Raw genomic sequence first — 24,518 nt, forward strand, 5'->3', positions numbered from 1 at the left:
TAGGCAACAAAGACGATTTGTTTCTAGATGACTTTTTTTTTTTGAGGGGGAGATTGGAACCCAGTACACAAAGGTAAAAACAAACAAACCTCAGAATCAGATGAGAAGAGGACAAAGCTCTCCCGGGTTATTTCCCTTTTAATAAACAGAGCCTTTGGCTTCAGTAACAAACAGAAATTCTCCCAAACTGAGAACTCTGCTGTCACCTTTCTCCTCCAAAATCATCTAGTCCGTGGGGTTGTAAGTTCATATGCCCAGCTTTATACCGCACTACCACCACCATCACAACAGCCCTGAAACAGGCTTATCACTCTGGAAAGGCAACTACACATTTACACCCAACTGAAAACCTGATAGAGGAAAATTAATCCTAGCTGCACAATTAGTATAAAAGGCTTTTTTAAAAAATAAGAATGTTTTGCTCTGACATTCTCCTAGCACATTTAAAAACTCACATTTATTCTCCTCACAACAATTTTTAAGGTCTGTAATTGCTGCATAAAATGTGATATATCTAAAGCACAGGCTGTGGAAATGGGAGAAAACAGGCATACCTCATTATGACAAGATTTCAAAGGAAGACAAAATTTATAGTAGAGGTTGAAGGTTGTGGAACTGTTTTGGAAAAAAAAAAACATTTCCAGTGAAAAAGAATTCCACAAAAGCATTTTCATGCACCACAGAGGGCTGGCAAGAAGCATTCCCATCTAGTCTGTATGACTCTACAGGCAGAAAACAAAACACCTGTTCCAACACCTGACACTCCCCTTCCCTCAGCAAAGCAACCTGACCTTCAGCTGGGTATAAAGGGAAATGTTAAAAAGCCTTAAGGGGGGATGGAGTTTTAACTCACAAAAATATCCTCAACAAAGTTTATTTTTCTTCACTCTGGTACCAATGAAGCCAACTGGTTAAATTCCTGTGTACTTTCATTCATCACACACTGGTGTTGCGGTGATTTGTCCTCATTACCTACTCCCGGCCCTGAAATCCTGCAGGAAGCAGTTAAGTCACTGACTCACCCATTAAGTGTTGGGGGAAAACGACAGCAGCTGGACAGAGTCCCCGTTCTGAGGGTTACAAGGCAACACATCAATATCAATGAGGCATCACGATCTAAATGTAGAGGGTGGTGACCGGTCTGTCATAGAAGCCCTGGACGGCCCAAGGGTGCAGCAGCACGGCTGTCTACCTCTCTGCCTGCCCAGGGAAATGACCCTGCTCCAGGGCTCAGCCCTCCACCCCAGGCCTCTTGTTGGCTCCTTTCTGGTCTTCCTCCTCACTCACGTGCTAGGAGGAGAAGTCAGTGAAACAGAGATTTCTGACCAGGCATCCCTTTCTTTCTTTCTTTCTTTTTTTTTTTTCAAAGATTTTATTTATTTATTTGACACAGAGAGATCACAAGTAGGCAGAGAAATAGGAGGAAGCAGACTCCCTGCCGAGCAGAGAGCCCCATTTGGGGCTCGATCCCCTAGGATCATGACCTGAGCTGAAGGCAGAGGCTTTAACCCACTGAGCCCCCCAGATGCCACCAGGCAGCCCTTTCTTGGGGAAGATAAAGTAGAAGGCAGAAACATGCACTGAACCCAGAAAAAAAATATACCACATCTATCCCTAAGCCATTTCCCCCATCTTGCCATGTGTTTATGTATTCCCTTCTTTGGAATTGACTTGCCCGCTGAACTCCAACTTAGCAGCAGGTCATAGCAGTTGCTTAGTAACTAAGTTTCTTAAAAAATCCTTTAAAAAACAACCACCAAACCACTATTTCCTCAAAGCTCCTAATCCAAGGTTGATAATGCTGGGCCAGAGGGCCCACTTAAAATAGACTACAGAAAGAGAACAAGGCTGTTGCTTTAAGGAATCCACTTTCTGCTTTCTATGTGCTGCTAAGCTTTCAGGTCTATTAAATTGTGTTTTATTCATTTTTTTCCCATTCAGATGATCCCCTTAGAGTGCCAGCTGCTCATCAGTCTCTGGCTTTTATTTGTAGAATTATCCAATGTCCACTAGGCACAGAGTAGCCTCTGAATAAATGACTGCTGGGTAAATGAGGAGGAAATTAGAAAACTGTGCCCAAGTTGATGGTTCTGTTCTCAAACTAATAAACCTAATGGTTTATTTAACTGATGGCTGCCAGCTTCACTGAGGGCATGGGAAGGTAGCTGAGAAGTATTATCACTTACTTTTATTCCCAAAGCTAACTGTTGGGAGTAACTGGGGTATACGATTTTTTTTTTAATTTTTTTTAAGATTTTATTTATTTATTTGTCAGAGACAGAGGGAGAGAGAGCGAGTGAGCACAGGCAGACAGAGAGGCAGGCAGAGGCAGAGGGAGAAGCAGGCTCCCTGCTGAGAAAGGAGCCCGATGTGGGTCTCGATCCCAGAACCCTGGGATCATGACCTGAGCCGAAGGCAGCGGCTTAACCCACTGAGCCACCCAGGCCTCCCGGGGTATACGATTTTTAAACACCCTTTTGTGATGTTAATAATCCACAGTGGGCATCTGATTAACAGACTTTGTTTATAACAAAGAAAAATAATAAATCTAACAAAAAATAATTAGAATAGTCTCAAGATAGACAGTACCTCATCTTAATACTAGAAGCATCATTTTCCAAGGACAGAAACTTCACTTAAAAAGCATCTGAATTCTAAGACCTCATGGTCCTCCTCCCCTTCCACTTATAACTAAGGAAGCCATCGCTGGAAGGTATCTCCGAGGCTGGTCACTGCCTAGTCACTGCCCACCAGACCAGCCTCTAACCCAAAGGGTTCGCTTCAAATAGGCTACTTTAAAGAAACAACACTTATTACCTAACTCTCAAGTCTACTAAACTATGTTTTATTCATGTTTTCCCATTCAGATGAACCCAACCATTTGTGACCCACAAAGATATCCACAGTGAGTCATTGCTCCCTGGTTCCCTTTGCTAATCATGGAGAGAGAAATTAGGGGGGTGGGGGCATAATCAGACGTCATTCCCTGAAACAGGGTTCCTCACTGACCACCTGGGGTACCTCTGAAAGAGCAGGATTTTGGATCCAACCCCAGACACACTGACTCAGAATCTATTGAGCAGGCCCAGGAATCTGCATTTTTAATCAAGCATCAAAGTGATTCTCATGTCCAATAAGGTTTAGAAACTGCTGGTCTTGACTTACAAAATTGAGTTTTGTTTTATTAGCTCAGGGAAAAGGTAAGGAAAGTATCCTGCAGCATGTATCAAAAGGAAGATTAGGGCCAGAGGTCTGGAAAACTCTCGAAAAAAAAATTGCTAATACAGTTACAAAGCCTGCAAGAAGTGAAAGTGCTAGAGGCTTCTGTCCAACATGCCTGCAAAGAAAGCTGATGAATTCACATTTTTTAAAATGAAAGTAGCATATGATTTTTAAAAATCTTTAACTTTTTCCTTTAGATATTCATGTATCACTTTCCCCACCCCATTACCCAAAGGTAACCAGTTAATATTTCTAGCATGTATCCTTCCAGACTTACTTCCATGTATATACTGTTTATATAAATATACCCATGAGTCACACAGAGTCACATAAATCTACTTTTTTCATCCTCTGATAGGTCATGGAAATCCATGTCAGTACATAGAGATCCATCTCATTCTTTTTGATAGCTGCATAGTATTTCATACTATGGACAGACCATAATTTATTCAGCCATATCCCAACTGATGTACTTTTAAATTGTTTATAATTTTTAATATTACCACCAATGCTGCACTGCATATTTGTATGAACACTTCTATAGAATAGATTTCCCAAAGTAAAACTGCAGGGTCAAATTATATGCACACAAAAACATTTGATTGGCACTACCAAACTGAACCCCAACCTTCTGAAACCTTTATGACTGGAGGTTGAGGACAAATTGCTATTCTAAAGCTTCCAGCGGCTTTTCCACTTCTAAAGAAGTGGAGGCAGAATTTACCTTTGAGGACAGATTGATCTTTTGTTTGGGGAAAAAACACTTCAATGAAACTTCTGGTTTTGCAAAAGTAGGGCAAAACTATAATCTGGAATAGACAAAGACAAAGAGGAACCTCAAATATTCCCTCTGCATAATCCCAGAAAAGGCTGGCCTCCTGTGGGTGGAGTTGCTGGTTCAAAGGACTTGTCCTACCACCTATATGATGCTGTATAGACACTCTGGAAATATCTACCTCTAGACTTGACCACTCTGCCTCCCCCTACTTGATGACCTCCCTGTTACTATAAACAAAACCCCCTTTCCTCTGCACACAACTATAGTGTTTCCTCAAGTTTTGCTGATATTTGTTCCTAATTGCTTCCTCAATCCACCGCTTTCTTTCTAAGTTCATTGTTGTTGCCTTAGTGATTTTTTGCCTCTTCACTTTCTCTTGACTATCCTGAGTGATGGAAAGAGTTACTGAAAGATTTTAAGTAAAGGAATGACTTGATCCGTGTCTGTGTGTGTGTGTGTGTGTGTGTGTGTGTGTGTGTGTCATGTGGGCTTCTGAGGGGAGATAAAATGTGGTTGGTGCCTCACATGTAGTTTTAAGTTTAGCAGCAGAGGACCATGCTTTCTCTTTTTGTCTAGCCCCTACAGCCCACAGTATAAGTAGCCCCCACTTTTACATCAGTCAAACCAGCCACCCCTCAGCCTCTGCTCAAATATGTCCAATGTTGGGAAACTCTCTATTTCTTCATTATTTAGTCTAATATAAATCTAATAAATAGACAACACTATTCAAGAGAAAATTCTTGGTTTAAGGGCCATCTCTTTTGCCAGCTGGTCCTAATTTTGGTGTTTAATGCATTTTTTTAAAGATTTTTATCTATTTGACAGAGAGAGATCACAAGTAGGCAGAGAGAGAGAGAGGAGGAAGCAGGCTCCCTGCTGAGCAGAGAGCCCGATGCGGGACTCAATCCCAGGACCCCGAGATCATGACCTGAGCCGAAGGCAGCGGCTTAACCCACTGAGCCACCCAGGCGCCCCTGAAGGAACAGTTTAAAGAAGGTCAAAGAACTGGGAAAGTCTGGAGCAGGTTCCAGGAATACTGAATAAGTCTGAATAGAAGGTAGTGTGGACAGGGGAAGGCAGCAGTGATGGAAGGTTAGGGACCAGATTGCAAGAGTTTGAGATAAGCCTTTCTTGTTAGACTAGGGGAACCACTGTTAAATGTTTAAATAGGGACGTGATACAATCAGAACTAGGTTTGCGGGAAAAATTGTTCTGGGAATGTAATATAGAATGGAGGACAGAGAGAAAGATAACAGAGACCAAGAACCTCTTCTACTGGTAGAGAAAATTACTTGAAAGGCCTGACACAGCAGGGGGGCAACTGAGAATACAAAAAAAGGGACAAGAATCAAGAAATATGTTGGAACCAGAAGAGATAAAATTTGATATCTGAGTGGATGAAGGGATCAAAAGCAACTTATGAGTTTTTTCTGAGACCAGGAAAAAGTGGGATAATATCAGCCAAAATAGAGAATAGTCATCATGTCCTCAAAATAAGCTATCCCTTCTCCAGGCTAAATATTGTTACTTTCTTAAGTATTCTTCACCTGACATGGTTTCCAGACCCTGTACTACTTCTCCCTTTTAAAATCTCGTGCCCAGAATTTGTGGTGATATCATTTCCTTTACAAAATTATAAGCTCCTTGATGTGGTTTTTTTTTTCCTTCTTGAAGTTTGGCAATCAGCACCTTGTTGAGTCAACAAACTTTTATTGAATGTGTTAATTCATGATAAAGATCTGACAGGACAAACCTGGACTCTAATTCTCAAGTTCTGGCTCCTCAGGAACTAATTAAGAAAAAATACAAAACTTTCCCTTTCCACCCACCCCAAAATACTAAAAACTGACCAACAAAACCACAAACCATTTATGCAAAACACTGACATGTCAGAGGTTTCATGATCTACTTAAGAGCCTAATAAAGCATCAATGAGGACTGAAGCTACTATGTTCACTAATATGAACTGGACACACATTCAAGCCTCCAAATCCATCTCCCCTCTAATAAGACTTTGCTCTCAAATCCCTCTCCCATTCCCCTTGCTTGTGTTCCCTCTCTCACTGTCTCTCTCTCTGTCAAATAAATAAATAAATAATCTAAAAAAAAAAAAAAAAGATCTCTGTGGGTGTGGAGGTAAGTATATGAATAGCCAAACAGCATGTTTCTAGGAATCACAAACTGGTCTCTAGAAAAATAATATGAAGTTTATTACTTGCATTAGTTTTTAATTATGGGGCCTACTATTTAAAGAATCTAAGACCTCTAAAACTAGACAGTTCCTCAGGTCCCTTCTAATTTTGACATAATTATGATTTTATGACCAAATCAATGAGGCCCACAGGGAATCAAACCTAGGACTAGTCTAATTTTAATTTTTTAAATATGAGCCAGAAGGGGGAAATCTTCACATCTGTAAATAATCCTAAATTCTCTGGGTCAAAAAATAATATCCAATCAATGGGTAGAAATTGCAAAAAAAAAATTCTTTTTTTTTTTTTCCAAAAAAAAATTCTTAAGGCTATGTGAGAGGGCAGAAAAGTGGCAAACAGGCCTCAATATGAGCAACTATTGCTTGAAGAAAAGTAATTTCAGCTCTACTTTTAGAACAATGGGCCCAGAACTATGACTAACCCAGAACAGAAAACTCAGTGTCATTGTTCTGGTCCCTGCATTGCCACAATGGCGCGCGCGCACACACACACACACACACACACACACACACACACACCACCCCCCACCCCCCACCCCAGGACAGCATCCTGACACTGGAAATAAAACAGAAAACAAGACATGCCAGATCAGCATGCCATAAAAGATTCCAGTTTATCGCTATTGACTGGATGTTTCTGTCCCCCAAAGGGCTTACCGCGGTTGCAAGAAGAGCTACTGAGCAAAAGTGCTGTAGTATATAAAGGTTTCATGACATTCAGCTGCCTGATCTGAAATGCGTAGAGTGATAAACGCTTTGATTTCACATCAGGCAAAGAAAAAGTTATTCATAGGACCTTGCCATTGGTCCTTCTCACCTATCCCAGATGATCCAGGAGATCAGGGTAAAAGCCTCAACTAGGACCTTTTCTCTGTTTCAAAGGAACTTCATGTAGCACATTCAAATGAGGGATTAGGGGCGCCTGGGTGGCTCAGTGGGTTAGAGCCTCTGCCTTCGGCTCAGGTTGAGATCTCAGGGTCCTAAGATCGAGCACCACATCGGGCTCTCCGCTTGGCGGGGAGCCTGCTTCCTCCTCTCTCTCTGCCTGCCTCTCTGCCTGCTTGTGATCTGTAATAGATAAAATCTTAAAAAACAACAACAACAAACAAAAAAACAAATGCCGGATTAACAAAGCCTTTAGCTCCTTTAACCCATAAGCCAAACTGTATACAAGAAGCACCCCAAGACAAAACAGCTCACCCAGAAAACATGAGAATGAAGACAAAATACACCTTTCCCTACTCTCAAGGCAGCGGGCAATCTTGTTCCTAACAATCTCTTCCACTTAACAGAGATGCTGCAACACAGTGATTGAAATACAACATTTTACAACTAAGCTTTCTAACTTGAGTTAATGTAACTGATTTGTACTTTTTACCAGGTCGATTGAGAGTCTAGAGCAAAATGTTCTTCACAGTAGTCCCTCTGACAGGATCACAAATCCACTGACAGTCTTTACTGGGGTTTCAACTGAATCTTTTGAGTCAAGTTTCTGTGGGAGGAACCCAGAAAATGAGACCTAGAGAAAGATTCTTCCTGTTACTATGGTCATCTATGGTCATTTTTCAGTAATGGATAATCTCAGAGTAAAATATCATAGAACATAATAAGATACCAAAATCCAAATTGTGTGTCTGTGTGTCTGTGTGTGTAATAAAGGTGGCACTTCAAAACAGTAGAGAAGGGGCACCTGGGTGGCTCAGTGGGTTAAAGCCTCTGCCTTGATCCCTGGGTCCTGGGATCAGGCCCCACATTAGGCTCTCTGCTCAGCAGGGAGCCTGATTCCCTCTCTCTCTCTGTCTGCCTCTCTGCCTACTTGTGATCTGTCAAATAAGTAAATAAATTCTTTAAAAAAATTTAAAAAGTGAATTCCAGGCAGGTTAAAGTTTCAAGTGTGAAAACAAAAATATTAAATAACTAGGGGTACCTGGGTGGCTCAGTGGATTAAGCCTCTGCCTTTGGCTTGGGTCATGATCTCAAGGTCCTGGGACCGACCCCCACATCAGGCTCACTGCTCAGCAGGGAGCCTGCTTCCCCTCTCTTCTCTCTGCCTGCCTCTCTGCCTACTTCTGATCTCTGCCTGTCAAATAAATGAATAAAATCTTTTAAAAAATATTAGATAACTAGAATAAAACAAAAGTGAACATTTATTGTTAAAGGCACAAAAGAGAACACTGATAGACTTGACTACATAAAAACATAAAATATCTGTATGTCAAAATAAAGTAAAAAAGCAAACTACAAACTGGGAATAATCTTTGTGATATACATGACAAAGAATTAATATTCTAACTACCTTTAAGCTTTTACACATCAATAAGAACTTATGAACATACCTCAATAGGGAAATGGAGAAAAGGTATGAAGAGGTAATTCACACACACACAAAATGACAGTGAAGATATACATGCACACACACACGTATGTTCAACTGTTATTAAAAAAAGAAATAAAAATTAAAATGTGAGTCAAATAATACTTTTTACCTGTCAAATTTACAGAGATTAAAAAAAATAATGCTCCATGTTACCAAGATCTCAAACTACACACCCTCTATACTGTGGAGGCGGAGACCAATTTGGCAAAATACATCAAGTCTTAAACTTGTTCATACCCTTTGGGCCAATAATTCCATACCAAGGAATTCATTCTGAAGAAGCAACATCAGATTCATAAAAAAAGCCTCATACAAGGATATCCATCAGTATTATTTATAAGATAAAAAACTGGAAACAATCTAACATCTACCAAAAAAGGGAACAGTCACATGACTTATAGCATACACATGATAAAATATTATTTAACTACTAGAAACCATTTTAGTTTGATATTCATGATATACAGCCAGTTAAAAGAAAGGATACAATAAAAAAAATGCATGACCAAAAAAAATAAAAAAAAAATAAAAGAAAGGATACAAAACTCTTTAAATCAATGATTCTAGTCTTGAAAGAGATACATACATATAATATGATATATAAAAGTTTGGAGGGATGGGGCGCCTGGGTGGCTCAGTGGGTTAAGCCGCTGCCTTCGGCTCAGGTCATGATCTCAGGGTCCTGGGATCGAGCCCCGCATCGGGCTCTCTGCTCGGCGGGGAGCCTGCTTCCCTTCCTTTCTCTCTGCCTGCCTCTCTGCCTACTTGTGATCTCTCGCTGTCAAATAAATAAATAAATAAAATATTAAAAAAAAAAAGTTTGGAGGGAAATAACACCCAACACTTACATATACATACAGACAGACACAAACTGGTTATTTCTGGAGGTAGTTTTACAGATCTGATTTTTTTTTTTTACTTTGTGTTTCTCTGTATTTTCCAATTTGTTATAAATCTAAATGTAATACAATAAACATTTATAACAACATTGGAAAATACAGAGAAACACAAAGTAAAAAAAAAATCAGATCAGCTACAAACTCCCCTCCACACTGCTCCTGGCTCATTCATCGTTTTCCTCTGGGATTGATCATTCAATCAGTTGCAGACAAATACCCTTAGACATATTATTACTATTATCACCTCACCATTTTATCCAAGAGTGGACCAAAGGCAGAGGGAGAAGCAGGCTTCCCCGTGGAGCAGGGAGCCCAATGGAGGGCTTGATCCGGATTCCAGGACACAGGGATCACACCTGAGCCAAAGGCAGTTGCTTAACCAACTGAGCCACCCAGGTGCCCCTAAATAAATCTTTAAAAAAATAAATCTAGTCTGGAATTTAAGCCAAGGTTTGCAAAATTCTTCCTCCTTTATGAAAATCGAAAGAGCATGTATGTAAACCAGACCCTTAATGTATACATTTATACAAAATATATTAGTTTTCTTCTTTGGGTCTATTCAAATTTTTATCACTTAACTTCATCAAGTGGAAAAATCCCCAAATCCCTAGGGCCTTTTTTTTTTTTTAAAGATATCTTGATTCAGTGAAAAGTAAACAAAGGTCCATTTCAAGAGAATGAAATCCTTATCACAGGAAAGAAGAGGGGAACATAAGACCCTTATTAAAGCAAGACAGTTATTAGCTCAAGACTTTGTGATTCAATAATAGTCTAGGTACAAATAGAACTGTAAATTGAATTTTCGACTCAATTCCATTTATCTGACACAAAATTTGAGGTAGAAGAAACATTAGAGATCATTTTGCACACTCTCCTCATTTTACAGATCAGAAACTGAGGCCCAAAGAGATTGATTAGCATGAGATCATTTAGCTAACTTAAAGATAAAGTGGGAATTCGGACACCCGGGTGGGCTCAGGTGGTTAAGCACCCAGCTCTTGATTTCAGCTCAGGTCATTATCTCAGGGTTGTGAGATCGAGCCCCACGTCAGGCTCCATGCTTAGGAAAGATCCCCCCTCCTCCACCCCCCAAAAGATAAAGAACTAGAATCTAGGGCCTTGGCTCCTCGTCCAAGATGATTCCCATAGGATTAATGACTTAACATTTATACACATACACACACACACACACGCACATTATTTATATATATATTCCCAACGTAGGTAAGCAAAAACGGTACTTGTTCAGTGACGATGACAGGCCCAATTATTCAACTTCTCCTATTTCTCTTTAAAAGAATAAAACAATTTCCCTATTATAGAATATAAGGCTAAAACTTCAAACAAATCAACTGTAAATAACAGGGTCAAGATTTCAACAAGCAATACACTGAATTAAAAGGAAATCTCAAAGAACTGTAACTAAGTAAGTAATTCATTCTCATTCCAATATATTATTATAGTCATTCTATCCTATCAGGAAAACTGATGTTTTATAAGATTTTGTCTCAAACCGTCTAACAAGGAAAAAAAAGGACCTGCCTGGATAGGTGCAAAATGCTTTGCCGACTGTAGCTACCATGTCCCTGGGCTACATGGAAGACAGAAAACCCTAGCATAACCCATCTGTATATAAAGTTCAGCCCAGTAGGCAAAACTGGAAATAAAGCTAATATTTTTTTTCCTCTTCTAAGTTTCTCTCCTAAGTTTATAAACTTTAGGGCTGGCCTAAAAGGGTCACTTTGGGAAAAAGTTTGGCAGTTCCTCCAAAATGTTAAATGTTAAGTTACCTTATGACCCAGCAATTCCATTTCTAGGGATGTGTGTGTATGTATGTATCTCCAAGAAAGTTGAAAACAGGACCACACAAAAACTCGTCTATGAATGTTCACAGGAGTATTTGTAATAGTCAAAAGGCAGAAACTCAAATGTTCATAAGGTGATTAGTACATAAACAAAATGTAATAAAGCCATAGGATGGAATATTATTCACCCATAAAAAAGGAATGAAGTACTGATACATGCTACAACATGGATGAACTTAGAGAGCATTATGCTAAATGAAAGGCAGAAGACACAAAAGACTACAATATGGTATGATTCCATTTATATGAACCGGCCAAAAACGTAACAGAAAGTAGATTAGTGGTTGCCTAGGACTAGGGGAGGGGAGAAGTTGGAGGAAATGGGGAGTGACTGCTAATGAGACAGGCTCCTTTCAGGGCTGAGGAAAATGTTCTAAACTTAATTGTGGTGTCAGTTGTACCACTCTGAACATTCTAAAACACACTGAACTAGATGCTTTAAATGAGTGAACTGTTGGGTATGTGAATAAGCTGTGTTTTTTTTTTCCTGTTTCTTTTGGAGGGGGTGGGCCCTATCACTTTTATCAGGTCAGCATTCCTAACTAAAATTATCTACACTGAAGCATTCAGCCCCTCCAGCACTCAGCAATAAGAATGAAAGGTAGTCCCTTATCCTCTGGTTCCCTTCTATCACCTGATTAATAACATAGTTGGCCTGCTCTGGTCTCCAGTCAATTTAGAAAAGAAATAGGGTGAGAATCAAATCAGGGGCTGGAGAAAAGAAAAATGAATGGTAAACAATAAGCACATGAAAAGATGCTTAATGTCACTAGCTGCTGGGGGAATGCAAATGAAAACCCCAAAATACTTCAGACTCACCAGGATGCCTAGAATCAAAAAGACTGACACTAATAAGGGTTGGTGAGGATGTAGAGAAAGTGGAACCCTCACTGCTGGTGAGAATGTGAGGTTAATGTAGCTGCGACGGAAAACAGCCTAGCCATTCCTCCAAAGGTTAAACACAGAGTTGCCATATGATCCAGTAAGTATATGTACCCAGAAGAAATGTACACACATGTCCATGCAAAAATTTGCATATGGATCCTCATAGAGCATTATTCACAATTGACTCAAAGTGGAAACAACCCAATATCCATCAACTGTTGAATGGATAAACAAAATATGTTGTATGTATATAGCAATATTATTCAGTCAGAAAAATAAATGAAGGCCTGGTACATGCTACAACATGCAGGAACCTTGAAAACACTATGTTAAGTGAAAGTAGCCAATCTCAGAAGACCATACAGTATATGAATCCAGTTATATGAAATGTCCAGAATAGGCAAATTCATAAGAGACAGGAAGTAGATTAGTGGTTGCCTAGTATTCAGGGGGATGGGAAGTTTGGGCAGGGGGGTGATTATACCTAAAGGGTACAGGTTTCTTTCTGGGTTGGTGAAAATGTTCTAAAATTGATTGTGGTGATGGCTGCACAACTCTGTGAACATTCTAAGCATTGCTGAATTGTACCCTTAAGTGAGCAAACTATAAGGTCATTAAAAAATGAATGATAAATACTCCATTTCACTTGAAGAAATGAGAAATGCCTACTTACTGAATTAATATTCTTTTTTAAAAAAACATTTTATTTATTTATTTATTTGACAGAGGTCATAAGTAGGCAGAGAGGCAGGCAGAGATGGGGGGGGAAGCAGGCTCCCTGCTGAGCAGACAGCCTGATGTGGGGCTTGATCCCAGGACCCTGAGATCATGACCTGAGCCAAAGGCAGAGGCTTAACCCACTGAGCCACCCAGGCACTCCTGAATAAATATTCTTAAGCCTGCACACATTTGCTATTACAGTCAAAGCAAAGCAGCTCCCATCTTTTCCTTCTCCCTGAGTTCCCCCAACAATATCATTCTATAGTAGTCCTCCAAAGCCCACTTTCTTTTTGTAGGAATCTGTAGGTCTCCCTCAGGCTTCCAGCAGCCCCTCTACTCCCTGGCTACTTCCTCCTTTGGTACAGCAGTTTGGGGCCATCAAGACTAAAAAACTGACATTTGGCCGTTGGTTTTACCCGACTTGTTAACAGCTTCTGGCTCTCAGAGTCTAGATGTATCTGCATTGGAAAAGGGGCCTCACAGCTTCTCTGCTGTGATGGGAGGTAGTTGTGTCCTAGAGGCAAAAGCCCTGGACCTGAAGTTCTCAGAAAATCTGACTTTGAACTTTGACTTTGCTCTTTACTGGCTGTGGGGCCTTGAGCAAGTCACTTACCCTCTCTGCCCCTCACCTTCCTCATCTGTAAAATGGGCATGGTATCACCTATCCTACAGGGATATTCTGAAGATTGATGCTCACAAAACCATCTGGAACATAGAGATAATTTAGTAGAACAAACCATGGGACAGGCTCTAGTCTACGTGGTGGAGACAGGAGCATGAATACAAAACGAGCTACCTTTAAACGGTTCAGTGCAGAAATGCTGTTAACAGCACTTCATTTTCTGCCTTACCTGTATCAGTCTTCTTTTAGGATAGCAAAAGGAATTTCAGGAGTTAAATTCTTTGCCTTGATTAACCTTCACCTCTTTGCTCTCAAGAGAGATCATGCTGATATGGTAACAGCTATGGTTACATCTTCAATTCTCCAACAGGGGAGATGGGATGGTTAATAAATGTTATTGGAACAATGTTACTTTTATGCTTTCCAGTTATTATCATCACTGATCCTTAATTCTTTCAGGTCTTACCCAAAGGCATTTCCATGGGGAAAGTATGCTTATTCAGCACTTTAAAATAAGTATGGAAAACAGATTCCCTCTCATTCCCTTCCCCCCAGCCTGTCTGGATTTACATGCCAGGTGAAAATTTCTGGTCATAAATGAGCAATTCCAAGTTTAGCTACCTTAGTGACCAATTTCTAGCTTACCTCCTGATTTGGGGCTCAGGTTTTACTCTAAAAACAAAAGGGCTTTCCAGAAAAATACTAGCTCAGCTTAAAACAGAGGCTGAAACAAAGTAACTAGGGGGGAAAATGTAGGAGATACTTTCTAAATTAAAATGTTATAACGTGATGCCCATACTTCCCTTGGTGGAGCAATTTCACAAATCAAAGAAAAATATTTTTCATTTTAGAATAGACTGGGAGAGAGCCTTTGCCAAGAGCCAGTTGTTTAAATTTTCAATTTGAATTTTAAGCAGGATTATACATGCCCAAGAACATCATGCTATTTTTAGCTAATAGGTAGGATTGCTGTGTCCACAATAGTTTGGAGCAATCAAGAGTGAAACTATTACATAGCATCTCTCACTGTGGTACCTTACCATTTAGCACTTCTATTTCTATTTTAATATTTTCCAAAGCTTCATTGTAAAAATACTTGTGCTAGGCACAATACAAAGTTCAAATAGACAGACATGGTTTTTAATCTTCATTATGTGTTTAACCCACACTGAATAAACCAGATATATGAAAGAATCCCAAGGTTAAAGTATTCCCATCAAGGTGCCATCCAGCCCCTAAGTGCTCAGGGGAGATAAACTAGGAAGCAACTGTCCTACACTTAACACACTTCCAATGCTTAAACCCTCTCTATGTATTAAAAGGGTGTCAAATCAATAAATAAAATCTTTAAAAGGGGCGGGGTAATGAAACTGTTCTAAAATTGACTGTGACCCTGGATATACAACTTTGTGGATACACTAAAAATCAATGAATTGTACACCTAAACGGGCGCATTGTATGGTAAATGAATTATATCTCAATTAAGCCATTAAAAAAAAGAAAAAAATTATTCTTACTTTGACTGTTCTAATTAGTCAGAGCTATTTTTTAAGCTCTCATGCTAAATGGTTCCTAGCCAAAGACTGCACTGGCTTGGCAATGGAGCTCAGTGGCCACTATGGCCACTAATCTACCCCTGCCCATACATCTTTCTTTCCCTAGTCTCTCTTATTTCCCCAGTTCCTTTCCTGTTGTTGTTCTTCCACTCCAAGTAGGTCTTGGGTCTCTCAGGTATTCCCAAGTATGGTTTTTCCCAATTGGTGGACCTCAGACCTAAACCAATTGCTGACACCCCCCTCCCTGCCCCCACAGAGCAACTTTCCCTTCACGGCCTTAGGCAAGTCACGTCCTTGCTCTCCTGTCGCTGTTCCGGTTTGCACAAAGACCGGTTGGAGTACAAAAACCTTTCCAGATCCCACATTCTATGTGAAAATAACACAAATAATGAACACTTACTTAATTTGGTCCATAACATGCAAAGTCTTTGCCATTGTGGCCAGCAGACATATATTTGGATTATTCATTTTGTAAATGGCCATGTAATACAATTTTCCTAAGAACAGTATTTAATATATTCATAAAATGATCAACATGGGGTCCTTATTTTTAAAAGCTATCATCACTTTATCAAAGAAAATTCAGAGCCCAACACCGAATGCTTGGTAGCCCCTCTAAACCTGTCTCTGAGGGGCCATTTTTGAAAGGAACAACAACAAAAAAAGCTTTTTGCATGTTGGGGCCCTGCTGGATTTACCAAAGCAAATAAAGAAGAAAGACTGGAGTGGCAGAGCCTTATCAACAGTGGTTCAACTAAATCCTAAGAGAGGCTTTTGTTCAGCCAGTGGTAGAGAGACCTGACATAGGACAGCACCTCAACATACATTATAAACTCTCAGAAATATGCTCAGAGAGCAATACATGTTGGCAGCAATGAATCCCTTTATCCTGGACAACTGTAGCCTTTTAGGTGAACCAGTTACATTCTCCCAATAAAACTCACAGAAATATGTAGTCACCAGTTTCCAACATCCTACCACCAGATAAATTCACAGTATTGTTTCCACGTGCCCAACATCACAGAGCAAAACTGAAAGAAACACATCAATTTCTCCGACACACACACACACACACACACACAAATATGAGAAATCATTTTCTTTGCAGAACCTACCGTTGTCTAAGTTGTGGGCATGACATGATAAATACTGGTTGCTAATAAAAATCAGATGGATAGCTCTCCACTGAGAAGCAAAATGCACACGCAGAAATTAAAAAAAAAAAAAACAAAACACAACCAGCCAATAACCCTAAGGTGTCTTTCTTGTCCTTAACTGAACACTAAAACATGGAGAGAAAATGGACTGAAAGTCTCCATTTGCATCCCTCTTTCCCCTGACCTGGGACCAACAAGTCCTCCTGTTAGTTACCTTCCCACACTTCTGCCCCCATCACAGAAGCCTAGAGAAAAAGGTGGCAGGCCCCCTCTCTTCTTCTCCTTCAGGCCCTCCCTAAAGGCACTGAACAAGTGGGGGGGGGGTTGAAAGGACAAAGGTAGGCGCTTTAGATCCCTCACAGCTTGGCGAAGGGGCTCCCGGCGTCTCCTCATCACGGAACCAGAGCACCTGCCGGGTACAGGTCCCTTCCTCCGCCTTAGTAACTGGCCCCCGGGGCCTAGGTGTCCAAGGAGTCCAGGCACTGCGGCCCCAAGGGACAAAGGCCGGGCTTACAAAGAGGAGGGGGAGGCCACACGAGTCGGGAGCGGTCTGAAAACCCTCACAAACAAAAGCGGGGATGGGGGTGGGGTCCCGAGACTACCAAGCCAGCCTCGGGGTTCCCCGAGGTAGCCAGGTTTGGCGGACCAATGCGTGTGGGGGAGGGGGACGGTTAGAAAATTCCTCTGAGGACAGGGATTAGGAAGCTGCGGGGACACAGCAGCCGGCGGGCAGGAGGCCGAGGGGAGGGCAGAGGTCCTGGGGCGAAAAGGGGCCCGGTTCGTGAGTGGGAAGAGGTGATGGCAAAGAGGGGGAGACCACCCAGGGCCCCGTGGCGGGAGAGCCGGCGCTCAGCCCCGGGCGGCGCTCTCCTGGGGCTGAGAGGGGCTCTCAGGAGGGGCTCCCAAGCAGCGCAGCGCACGGGGCTGGGGCGTGAGCTGAAGGGATTCCGGGGAGAGCGCAGAGGAGTTGGGGGCGCAGTGTTGGAAAAGACAGAGTTTGAGAACAGAACCGTAGAGAGGCCAGGGGGGACTGTGAGGGGGCCTGACCCTCGTCCGCCCCACCTCACCTGGCGCCGGGTTGGAGTCCAGGTCTAGTGCCGAGAAAGCGCCAGCTCCAGCCAGCCCCTCCGTCCCGCGCGGGAGACCACGGACACAAAGCGGGGCGCGCGGGAGGAGGGGAGGAGGGAGGGGGAGGGGAGGAGGGAGGAGGAGACGCCTGAGGCGCGCGACAGGGGGGGAAGGAGGGGCGCCCGCCGCCCTCCGCCTGGGTCACGGGGCGGGGCGTGCGGCTGGAGGCCGCGCTCGGCCCGCCAATGGCCACCCCGCCGGCCGGCTGACTGGGGCGCGCCATCCAGCAGCTCACCTCGGCACCTGGGCCTTGGCCGGCCCCAGCCAATCAAACGCCTTCATTTGCATACCCAGCCCCGCCCTTTCGCCCCAGCGAGGGGCCCGCTCCCAGAGAACACAAAGAAGGCCCCCCGTAGTGGGGGGGGGGTCCATTCCCAGCTGCCCGTCCCGACAGCCTAGCATCACCTTTTCAGTGCGTTTATGGATCTTTCAGTCACCCTGATGAAAGGAAGGAAGTGGGGGTCATAGGGGTTTGGATCCAGAAAAAGAGATTCTATTTTTCTTCCCTGTGTTCCTTCTACCCGGGAGTTACTCTCCTCCCTTTCCATCGCACACATTTGCGTCTTTTCGCCTCGGAGTCCTGTGTCTCCCCTCTCTTCCCCCTCCCCTTTTTCCAGTCGCCCCAATCTCTGTGCTTCCTTCCCCAGGTTGCTGCCCACTACTGGCCTTCTGCTGCGTTGCAGCCTTGATAGGCAGGCTTTGAGCACCGCCTCAGATAGATGATGCTCCAAAGCTCCCCAAACCTACCCCAGTCCAGAAGGAAAACAAGACAGGAAGAGGTTACTGCGCTAGGGTGAAAGAGACCTGATCAAGTAGCTTTGGTACCTATGGTGGCAAAAAGCCGCCCCTTTGGACTCAATTCCCCAAATCCTTGTCCAACTTTCCATCTCCTACCTTCAGGTCTGTACTGGGCCACAATGGTGACGGACTGGCCAGCCCGTTTCAGAGCAGCCGCAGCCTGCTCATGAGTTGCATTCCTCAGGTTCACACCATTCACCTGTCCAAAGAGAGGAGCTATGAGCCATTCCCACAACAAGAAAGGCAGTCCTCTGTCATAGCAGTTAGGAGAGGGAGATGGATAGCCCATCCCTAAGCCTACTCAGATGCGTTTCTCAATATCCTATCCTTGCCCGTGAAGAATATGCCATCTTTAGTGTAATAATTATCTTTGTGGGGCTCAAATGCCAACCAGGGTTGAGATCCAACACACATTCATTTCCTCCTCAAGGATAAGTCTGGGCTCAGTCCTAAGGTCTGAGGTCATCTATAAAGAGAATATCAGTTTTCTCCAGCTCAGCCTTCCCCCATCTCAAGAAGCATTTCTTGGAGAAAGCAAGATCTCCCCTCCTCCCTTTTAGATTGGCATGGATCCCATCCTCCCACCTCTCCTTTTTCTCCTCACCGATAAGATCCGGTCTCCCCTGCGCAGCTCCCCACTCAGGTCAGCTGGGCCTCCTGCCAGGATGAAGGAGACAAAAATGCCTTCTCCATCCTCTCCTCCTACGATGTTGAAGCCCAGGCCTGTGGAGCCCTTGTGCAGGATGATCTTGCGGGGCTCTCTGGTGGGAAAGAAGCAAAAGGATAAGGACAAGGTGGATGTAAACTGTTGTCCCTGTGAGGGCCAGCCTAGAACAAGGCCCATACTGCCGAAGAATGATGTAGGTTCCTTTACGTATGATACTCTGTTGCTTCCTTTCTCTCCCAAAACCTGCTTGGCTGCTATTTTCTGCCAGGTGCCAAGTTTCAGTTCCTCTTCCCTCCCTTCTTCCTGAGGGCTTGGAGTTGGCTTCCCAGTGGACAGTTCCCTACTCTCTCAGTTCAACACAACCCTACCCTGTCTGGAGAACATTACCTCAGAGCCCATTCCTTCATCCTCTTTCTTCCCAGATTCTCCTATCCTACCACCAGCGTGATGGACCTGGGCCACAACAAGTGGAACCAGTTAGGGGCACTGGAAACCAGCCTGGGGTTGATCGCACTCATCCGCAAAATGCTCCTCCACGGTCTCGAAATTCCACTCGACAACTGTGAGTCCTCCTACCTTCCCCAAGGACAGATTTGGTCACACACTACTACTATGTGCCCTTGCCAGGTGATGTGGGAGACAGGTATAGAAACCCCAGGTCCCCAGAAGGAGCCGAGGAGCCCGACAGAAGAGAGTGAACACATGAAAACTCCCAATTGTCACTAACCATGTTATGTCTAAGGCAACCCCCTGGAAATGGTCAGTGTCATCAGGCGAGAGCTACAGCCGCTCGTGCCTGCGTAGCCTTAAAACCCGACCCTCAGCACACATTTCCCGGCTCACTGCCTTCACTTGAAAGCATCTTTCATCAGACGAGCCCCAAGTCCAAGACTCCTCCTTTGTTGCTCCCAGTATTGGGTGCAAGGCTCCCTCCCTGAGCCTCGGATGCTCTCGCTCTAATCCCTGCTCTCCTCCTACCTGGCATCCCCTCCAGGCCGCAGGGAGCGGAGCGGCCAGGCCCACCTCTGCGAAGCCCTCCTCCAGGCCGAGGCCGAGGCCGTGCCCAAGCCCAGGGCCAAGCCGGAGCCTGAGAGCTTGCGTGCCCTCTCCATGGTTCCTCCAGCTCTCCCTGCCCGTCCCCCACCCCGTCCGCCTACCCTTCCGGCTCCACTGCAGCCTCCCAGGCCCCACCCCGCAGCAAACCTGTCCCCCGGAATCCCGGCCGGCCCGACCAGTTCCACCGCCCGCCACCGCCGCCGCCGCCGCCGCCAGAGTGGGGCGGGGCCGTCCCCGGGGAGGCCACGGGGCCCGCCAGCCTCCCAGCGTCCCGCCAACCCCACTGTCTCAACGGTTCTTTTCTCTAGAACGACTGCCGCAGAGGGGGCAGCGACTGTCTCGGGGAAGGAAACCCCCACAGCTTCCACCTCCTCAGCCCCCTACGCGCTCCACCCCTCTCCCCCTTAACTCGGTACTTTGGGATCGGGGCCACACGCTTGGCACGCCCCCTGATGGTGGAACTTGTCCCTGCAGCTCCTTCTGTCCCTCTCTCGGGCCCGAAGAGGGCCTACCCCAAAGAGAAGTGATGAGGGCTTTCTCCTCTTCTGGGCCATACTACAAGGAGACCCGTGGCTAGCCAGAAACGGATTCCTATCCTCTTCATTCCTAAGTAGGCTAAAGGGGTGGCGGCGGGGAGGAGGTTACCTGGTGAAGTCCTCCTCAGCCAGCATGTGCCTAGGGATTGGAGAGTAACGGGCAGGGGGAACCTGAGGAGGAGCAGGGTAGCTGACCTTACTCTCCACAGCCCCAAGGTAACCCAGGCTGGAATTATGGCTTATGTGGTTGTCAGCCAAGGCAGTAAAAGCTGGAATCAAGAAAAGGAGAGACAAGTTCAGAGACCACTCTATGTAGGTCCCTACCTCACCCCCATCAAGGACTGTGCCCCACACCCCACCTGAGATGCAAAAGCCACCCAGGGATGCTGATTCCTCAGGCCTCTCCTCCCCTCTCCCCACCCCCTCACCCCCACCCCTGGGTTCCTCCTCCACAGTCCCTTTCTGAATCCTGGGCTCACTCCTGTGAGTCTTAGAAAGAGCTAAAGTCAAGCAGTCTACAAAGAAAGGCATGACTAGAGGTGTGACTAATAATAATCCCTCACATCTCTATAGCCTAATACGGTTTTCCAAGGGCTTTCTTGCCCATGATCTCATTTGATCCTTGCAGCAGTTCTATGAGGAAGGCAGCCCATATATCATTAGCTCCTTTTTGCCGAAGAGAAAACTGAAGACAGCGGAAAGGGACTCATCCAAGGGCACCCAGCTACAAGGGACAGAGCGAGGATCTGGACTCAGTTCTCCTGAGCACTATTGCTCTCTGTCTCTCTCTCTCCCTCTCTGAACAGGGAGTTTGAATTCCTTCCCCTCCAGAAACCAGGGGGCTGGGCTTCAGGCTGGGGACAAGGGGGATGGGTACGTACTGCTGGCGTAGTCAGGGGGTGCATACATGTCGTTGAGGTGGAGGCTGCCCGGCTTGGCCACCTTTAGGTAGACCATATCAGACGTGTTCTTCAGTGAAGCCACGGCTTCCTCGTGCCTCACATCCTGCAGATTGGTGTTGTTCACCTAGAAGATGAAAGGCCTTAAGGCTGGCACTTGGGAGAAGGGAGGGCCTCTCCGGGGAGCTTCCAGGAAATTCAACGGTGCTCTGTCTAACGGAGGCCCCATACAGTGCTGTGAGAAGCGGACAAGCACTAAGAGTGCAATATAGCTGGTATGGGAGCTGCGGCCATGAAAAGAACTAGGGCCTTGGTATCTGAGCGTGTGCAACACAGACGATGATGCTCTTTTTTATCTATCTATTTATTCTTAAAGATTTTATTTATTTATTTGACAGAGAGAGACACAGCGAGAGGGAACAAAAGCAGGGGGAGGGGCAGAGGCAGAGGGAGAAGCAGGCTTCCCACTGGAGCAGAGAGCTTGAAGTGGGCCTCAATCCCAAGACCCCAGGACATGATCTGAATCAAAGGCAGAAGCTAATCAACTGAGCCACCCAGGCATCCCTCCGATGATGATGCTCTTGAAACCTCCCCCACAATGCTGGCCCCTGAATGAGGTTCAGGTGGAGTGAGAGGCTACTAGAACCCCACCTCCACACCCCACCCTACATGTGGGCCTCCCCAAAGGCTGTCTCACCGCCAGCAACCGGTCCCCAATCTGTAGGCGTCCGTCCTTCTGAGCAGCACCCCCCTCAATGATCTTGGTGATATAGATGCTGTTGTCTCCTGGGATGTGCTGGTTGCCAATCCCCCCAGCAATGCTAAAACCCAGGCCTGGGGAGGGGCAGTGAAGGGAGTGGGAGAGGACCACAAGGAGACATTAGAGTGCTCAGTCAATGCCAGACCCCACTCCCCACCGGAGCCAACCCAGTGGTTCAGGGGGAGCTCCCCTCCCTGTACCTTCCTCCCCTGCCCTGGGGGAACCCAGACACTAAGCTGCTATCCCGAGGTCAGTAAGGGAAAGTGAGATGGGAGGTCAAGCAAGGATTAAGGCTGTCCCCTTCTGTGTCCTACAGAGCCACCCAGAGTCTCTGGCCAGAGCACAGGTATGTAGAGGGCTGCACCTTTGGGCCCTTTGAGCAGGTTGACCTCCATGATGGTCTCAGGTGGGGGCTGTCTCCTCCGCACCACCAAGCGCACCACGGGGCCGGCCTCCTTCAGTGCCTCCACGGCCCGGCTGTGCACCACCTCCGACACGTCCACCTCATTCACCCTCAGCACACAGTCATTCACCCTGAGGAGGAAGCCCGAGAAGCATGACACCCCACCACTGCCTCCCCACCCCCTCTCCCACCTCTCCTTCCTTCCCTCCCTGCCACCCCTCCCCTGCCCCCTCTGAGAGCTAACCAAAAGGTCATCGCATGCCGGGCAGCCCTCTTCCCCTCATGTTCATCCTGCCCCTGCCACCCCCAGCCCTGCTTTCGAGCCACCTCACCCCAGCCTCCCGTCCATGGCGGCAGCTCCACCAGGAATGATCTTGGTGATAAAGATGCCGGGGTCATCAGGGACATGCGGGTTGTCAATGCCCCCTGCAATGCTGAAGCCCAGGCCCGAATTGCCCTGCAGAAGGGGACAGAGGGGCATGGTCTGCTCACTCAGAGGGAAGAGGGATGGTTCTGGATCTCCCCCGCTTCCCCTCACCCCCCAGAAGCAGGTTCTTCAGTCCTCAGAAGGCCCCCCCCAACCCCTGGCAGGCCAACATACAGTCTGTGGCAACCGTTCTGGCCCAGAGGCCCCAGCCAAGCGCCCCCCATCCCCAGCTCCCAGGCCTCAGTGAGCTAGGTCAATTAATATTTGTGAGCTGGTTGATTGATTGATGCAGTACGTGGCCTTCCAGGGCCACTGTTTCCTCCCTCCCCCCACCTCCTGTCCTCTCAATGTAGGTGCCTCCCTCCAACAAGTCTTGAGACTGAGGTACACACAGGGCGCTTCCCTTTCCTGGTCTGAACCCTCCCCTCCCCTTTCATCCTGGCTTGCTGGCAGACTTACCCGCTCAAGTACTATTTCCTCATACTTGAACATGCCATCGCTGCCGTTCACCTAGGGGGAGACACGGGCAGTTCCCTGAGCGCTTCCCAAACCACCCCCCCACACACACCCATCTGCCTTCCTGGTCAACCTGCCCTTCCCCCACCACCCAAAGAGTAGGAGCCCGAATTGACCCCAGGATGCCTCTTGGCCACAGATGGGGACAGGCTGACCCCGAGGAGGCCACACCCCTCCCTCGCTTCCAGCCATATCTGCCCTGAACCCATTTAGCCCAGATCAATTATCCGGGGCCAGCCAGCTAGTGTTGCACTCACTGAGAGGCCGGGCCCCAGGGCCTTGGAGTTCACTTAGGAGGGGTGCAGCGTAGGCCTAAGGGGGTTGGTGGAAATGGAACACAGTAGGCAAACCATGCCACACCTAGCATCCATGGGGGCACACCCAGTGGCCTCGATGGGGACCTCTTCCCCTTCTGATCCATAGCTCTTCCTGACTCAGGGATCACAAACTCCCACCATGTCAGGACCGGTAGGACAGCAGACACCATCTTGTCCAACCTTTCTCATGTGACAGATGGTGTGACACTGGGACCCAGAGAGGACACAGGTTGTACCTCAGAGTGCACTGGCATTTAGTGGCAGAGCCAGGGTCAGAACCTGGATCTCCAGGTGCTCTTTTGATTAAATAAAGCTGCCAAGGCCACTGATGTTTTGGCCATTCACACCCTTCCCCAGCAGAACTCATGAGAAAAGGAAAGGAGCACCCTTCTGAATACCCCCAGGAACCCTCATTCTATATCTCCTCTGTGTCCCCAGGAACCTGATTCTTCAAATGGGTGGAAGGAGTCAAAGACCGAATCCATTTTCTGCCAAGGGCCTTTGATACCTAACCCTTTGTGTTTCCCCACAGAAAAAGCCAGGGTAGGCGCTGGGTGGGAGTCAGAGGCAAAGCCGGGGGTGCGATGGGAGCAGAGTGGACAAGGTTCCCCAGAGGAGGGAGAAGCTGACAACCCACAGAGGGACCAGCAGTGGAGCCCCTGGCCTTCAGTATACAGCAGCCATGGGAGGGGAGGCAAGGAAAGGGGATGGAAGAAAG

General features: G+C 45.9%; 1 protein-coding gene across 5 annotated transcripts in view; it reads right to left on the bottom strand.

Moving 5' to 3' along the window:
* DLG3 (discs large MAGUK scaffold protein 3) overlaps positions 1-24,518 on the bottom strand; it is a 54,767-nt gene that overhangs the window by 27,514 nt on the left and 2,735 nt on the right. For 3 of the 5 annotated variants that reach the window (XM_044234389.1, XM_044234390.1, XM_044234388.1), the window contains exons 2-9: positions 23,427-23,477; positions 22,873-22,997; positions 22,502-22,671; positions 22,075-22,211; positions 21,360-21,504; positions 20,588-20,747; positions 18,824-18,980; positions 18,316-18,418 (exon numbers count right to left, since the gene is read on the bottom strand). In XM_044234389.1, the coding sequence (XP_044090324.1) occupies positions 18,316-18,418; positions 18,824-18,980; positions 20,588-20,747; positions 21,360-21,504; positions 22,075-22,211; positions 22,502-22,671; positions 22,873-22,997; positions 23,427-23,477 (1,048 nt within the window). Of the gene's footprint in view, positions 1-17,360; positions 17,462-18,315; positions 18,419-18,823; positions 18,981-19,864; positions 19,999-20,587; positions 20,748-21,359; positions 21,505-22,074; positions 22,212-22,501; positions 22,672-22,872; positions 22,998-23,426; positions 23,478-24,518 lie in introns of those variants that run through there. The other 2 variants (XM_044234391.1, XM_044234393.1) reach the window with 2 other exon arrangements.

This window comes from Neovison vison, chromosome X (genome assembly GCF_020171115.1).
Source record: "Neovison vison isolate M4711 chromosome X, ASM_NN_V1, whole genome shotgun sequence".
In the NCBI taxonomy this organism is placed as follows: domain Eukaryota; kingdom Metazoa; phylum Chordata; class Mammalia; order Carnivora; family Mustelidae; genus Neogale; species Neogale vison.